Source organism: Vitis vinifera, chromosome 1 (assembly GCF_030704535.1).
Source record: "Vitis vinifera cultivar Pinot Noir 40024 chromosome 1, ASM3070453v1".
Lineage (NCBI taxonomy): Eukaryota > Viridiplantae > Streptophyta > Magnoliopsida > Vitales > Vitaceae > Vitis > Vitis vinifera.
In genome coordinates, this window is record NC_081805.1 from 25,641,512 (window position 1) to 25,646,061 (window position 4,550).

At 34.9% G+C, this 4,550-nt stretch overlaps 1 protein-coding gene across 1 annotated transcript; it reads left to right on the forward strand.

The window, feature by feature from the left end:
* The first annotated feature begins 515 nt into the window (after nucleotides 1–515).
* On the forward strand, nucleotides 516–4,252 carry LOC100257370 (cytochrome P450 78A4). The gene is made up of 2 exons (XM_002271605.5): nucleotides 516–1,516; nucleotides 3,303–4,252. The coding sequence occupies exons 1-2, from the start codon at nucleotides 563–565 to the stop codon at nucleotides 3,897–3,899; spliced, it is 1,551 nt and encodes a 516-aa protein (XP_002271641.2). The 5' UTR covers nucleotides 516–562; the 3' UTR covers nucleotides 3,900–4,252.
* Nucleotides 4,253–4,550: the final 298 nt, after the last annotated feature.

The following is a 4,550-nucleotide window of genomic DNA, read 5'->3' on the forward strand; positions in this document are numbered from 1 at the left end:
GGGGGCTTTTGCTGCCTTCTCATCACTCTTTTTATGAATCTCATGATTATGCATAATCTCATAATGACATATATCTCATTTTCATGTCCAACATCCAACATCTCTTTTCAATCTTTTAATTACTTTTATATATATATATATATATATAAAATATTTATATATATATATAATATTTAAAAATAATTAAGGTATATATAATAGTGTTACTCTTATCCACAGTAGGATTTTCATTATGGGGGACTTTATTGTTCTTTTGGATTGCTGATAAATACTCTGGGAGAATCCAAGAATTCTTAAACTTACTCTGGTTTTGGCCCCACGATTAGACAACAGTATAATTCCAAATTTGAGGGAATAGTTGGGACTTGGGATTTATAATCGGGTGGGGTCTAAGACACGCAACACTAGAAGTCATGGCTCCTTAACCAGGGTTGACAAACTAACCATACGTTTAACCATAATCACTTTCCACGTACTATATATACAAATCAGCCCACCTGACATTCTCTACCACTACGAAAAGACCTCCCCTCTCTACACATTTCCATTAGCTTTTATCCTAATGAAGTCCTTCATATCAGCCATCCTCTCTCTCTCACCCCTTTGTTTTGCAGCCACACACCAAGCCTCATGGCCTCTTCTTCTCCTTCTCTTCTCTGTCTCCTCTCTCATCTTCACTCTCTTCCTCAACTTCTGGCTTGTCCCTGGAGGCTTTGCATGGAGAAACCACCATGGAAAGTACTCTTCAAAGCTCTCTGGTCCCATTGGCTGGCCCTTGTTGGGGTCCTTACCTCTAATGGGTTCGCTCGCTCATCGAAAACTGGCCACCATGGCTGCTTCCTGTGGTGCAACTCGGCTCATGGCATTGAGCCTTGGTGTAACTCCAGTTATCATCAGTAGTCACCCGGACACGGCCAAAGAAATCCTATGTGGGTCTTCTTTCTCCAACCGTCCAGTGAAGGCATCAGCTCGTCTACTGATGTTCGAGCGCGCCATTGGCTTCGCTCCCTCCGGGGACTACTGGCGCCATCTTAGGCGCATCGCCGCAAACTACATGTTCTCTCCCAAGAGAATTTCTGGGTCTGAGGCTGTCCGCCTCCGTGTGGCTGATGAGATGGTAGTAGGAGTGCGGAAGGAGATGGAGGAGAGAAGTGTTGTGAAATTAAGAGGGATTTTACAGAAGGGCTCTCTGAGTAACATCATGGAGAGTGTGTTTGGTAGGGGTTTAGGAAGTGTAGAAGGAGAGGGATTAGGGTTTATGGTGATAGAAGGATATGAATTGATTGCAAAATTCAATTGGGAAGATTACTTTCCACTAGGGTTTATAGACTTTTACGGGGTAAAGAGAAGGTGTAGTAAATTGGCAGCTAAGGTGAATGGTGTGGTGGGGAAGATGATAGAAGAAAGAAAAAGAGTTGGAGAGTTGAGTGGTGGTGGAAATGATTTTCTCAGTGTTTTGCTGTCTTTGCCAAAAGAGGATCAGCTGAGTGATTCAGATATGGTTGCTGTCTTGTGGGTAAGCTCTTTCCCTCTCTTTTATGTGTACTTGCATGCAAGTATGCAAAGATCCCAGTTAAAAATCACATTAACTAAAGAACATTATTTCTTAATATTTCATAGTGATTTTAAAAATCATTTTTAGTCTTTTTAACATTTGAAAAAAATAAATAAATTTAAAGGATTAGAAAGATTAAAAATATTTTTTAAAATCATTATCAAACTAAAAACGCACTTTAAAACTCAAAGCACTATATCTTATAACTTTTCACGAAAGTTGAAATATATATTCATAAGTATCATATTATATTTGATGGCATCTTTTTAGGCTTATTTGATTTAAATCCCCATCATTCAAACTAACCTTTCACTTCTTTTTCATGCTATTATATACACAAATTTCACCACCTACTTTTCCTCATTTGCTATAAAGTTTGATTAACTATTAGGAGAAATCTCATTTAACTACTTTCACCTTTTCTTTTCTCGTATGATGTGAAGTTTCATAAGCTTTTTTAAAAGAAAATTTCTATTATATCCATTCAGTATCATGTCGAACTTAAAAAAAAAAAAGATAATAATAATAATAATTCAAAATAAAAAAGATATTATCAAAATAAAAAATAAAAAAAGCCGTATATTAAAAATACCTTTTTATGTATTTCAAACTGTACACTTTCTATATATAGGTAATTTATGCCATCTGGAATTTGTTTTCCCCTTTATCTTGTGTTTGATTCCTTTTCTAATAAATCTATGTTAAAGTCCCTAATCATATGCTTTTATAAAGTTGATGGGTGTTTTTGGTTTCTAATCTCTTGGGCTTGAACATTTCTCTTCTGTTGTGACATATGTTTCTACTTGTTTAATCTCAGTCTATTAGATATTCAAGATATTTTCACTACAACCCTTTACGCCAACCCCAGACTTTTTGACTCCTACTCAATCTCCAATTCTCTATAGATCTCTATGAAGAAAAAAAAAAAGGAAGTAAAAAGTATTAAAAACCATAGAATCAATTGTGATTTGACACCAAAGCTGCCCACCTTTTTATGAATGATGATGTGGTACCACCACTAAGACATGCTCATACTCAATTTTCTTTAACTACATTAATTACTTAGATTGCAATGTGGTCACCAAACCCTATTCTCTTCTCACATCCAATACCTACTAAGAATCTGATTTTTTTCATATCTATATAATATGTATGCCATTGACAAGTGTATATAGCTACAGTCCTCACAAACTTGCATATTGGATTTGCTTTATAGATTTCTTGTTTTCACTTGATGAGGTTTTGGCTCATGGGGTACTTTTAAATTTTTAAATTTTTCTTCTCTATTATCACTAAGTAGTGAAAAATAGTAATCATTTCAAGTATGATTAAAGTGGGTGTGACACATATTTCCTCTATAGAAGTTCATAGTAAAGACATAATAATTGTTTCAGAAGTAAAGCCATAATTCTTAGGGAGGGGGAAATCTATAATAAGATTATTTAGCATGTTATAAGATTATGACGATTTAATGATATGTTTTATCGAAGAGTTTATTTAAGAAATATTTGTGACAAAGGGATAACATACCCGACATTTAAAAAAATATAGAGTTAATTTCATTCACCTTTGATGATGTTTTGGTTAAATACATCTAGTGTAGATATGTTTGAAATTTTATCAAATATCTCTCTTATTCTTTTTATTTTTGTTCACGGTCTCTCTTAGTAAAAAAAAAAGAGAGGTGCATAATGAAATTTAGGTTAAAATTTTATTTAAATTTATATATTTATTTGGTGTTTAACAGGAGATGATATTTAGAGGCACAGACACAGTGGCCATTCTTCTTGAATGGATCATGGCCAGAATGGTTATACACCAAGACATCCAAGCAAAAGCCCAGGAAGAGCTTGACACGTGCCTTGGCAACCAGTCGCACGTGCAAGACTCTCACATTCAAAGCCTCCCTTATCTCCAAGCCATTGTGAAAGAGGCCCTCCGAATGCACCCTCCAGGCCCATTACTCTCATGGGCCCGGCTCGCGATCCATGATGTCCACGTAGGCAAGTTCTTTGTGCCAGCTGGCACAACTGCAATGGTCAATATGTGGGCCATAGCCCATGACCCGACAATTTGGAAAGATCCATGGGCCTTTAAACCAGATCGGTTCATTAACGAGGATGTGTCGATCATGGGTTCGGATCTAAGGCTGGCACCATTCGGGTCAGGTCGTCGGGCATGCCCGGGAAAGGCACTCGGTTTAGCCACGGTTCACTTATGGCTCGCTCGACTTCTCCATCAGTTCAAATGGCTCCCAACCCATCCCGTGGATCTTGGAGAATGCTTGAGGCTCTCCCTTGAAATGAAGAAACCTCTCATTTGTTGTGCAATTCCTCGAGTGTGAGTTTGTAATCCTCTCAAAAAAAAATGTGAATTTTTCGAAATACTTCTCTAAAATATAGTAAAGCATGATATAATGCTCAACAAAATTAAAATCACTTGTCTACTATATTTATTTAGAGAAGTATATCGATTAATTCTTTAAAAAACTTGAGTGGGTGTATTGTAAATTAGTGTGACTAAGGGTGTGGTTTGTCCAAAATTGATGTGACCAAAAACTATGGTTAACATGGACATGAACCATCAACTCTGTAATAATGATCCTCGTACCATAAGCCTTGAAGGGTAAGAGGAATGAATTTATCCTATTTTCTTGCAAGTTATATTAATGTAGTTAGTCATAGTGCTTATGATTTATTGATTTAGTACTCGTTTGGATGCACTCTTTATTTTTTATTTTTAAAATTTAATAATAATAATAATAATTTGATATGAAATATAAATACTCTTAAATCTAAAAATTATTTAAAAATTTGAAGTATATTTTTACTATCCCAATTTTTAAAATTCTTAAAAATGATTGTTGACATAAAGGAAAATCTATATTCTTTTATGTATGTATTTATATTTTTTATTTTAAAAACAAAAAATAAAAAATAAAAAATAAAAAGCTTAGTCAAACAAAAACTTAGTGAATTTGTAAAATATTTATAAA

Bases quoted from the DNA above. Each gene is read 5' to 3' on its own strand.
- LOC100257370 (XM_002271605.5), top strand. From the start codon at position 563: ATGAAGTCCTTCATATCAGCCATCCTCTCTCTCTCACCCCTTTGTTTT. The intron at 1,517-3,302 runs GTAAGCTCTTTC...GGTGTTTAACAG, and splicing joins ATATGGTTGCTGTCTTGTGG to GAGATGATATTTAGAGGCAC.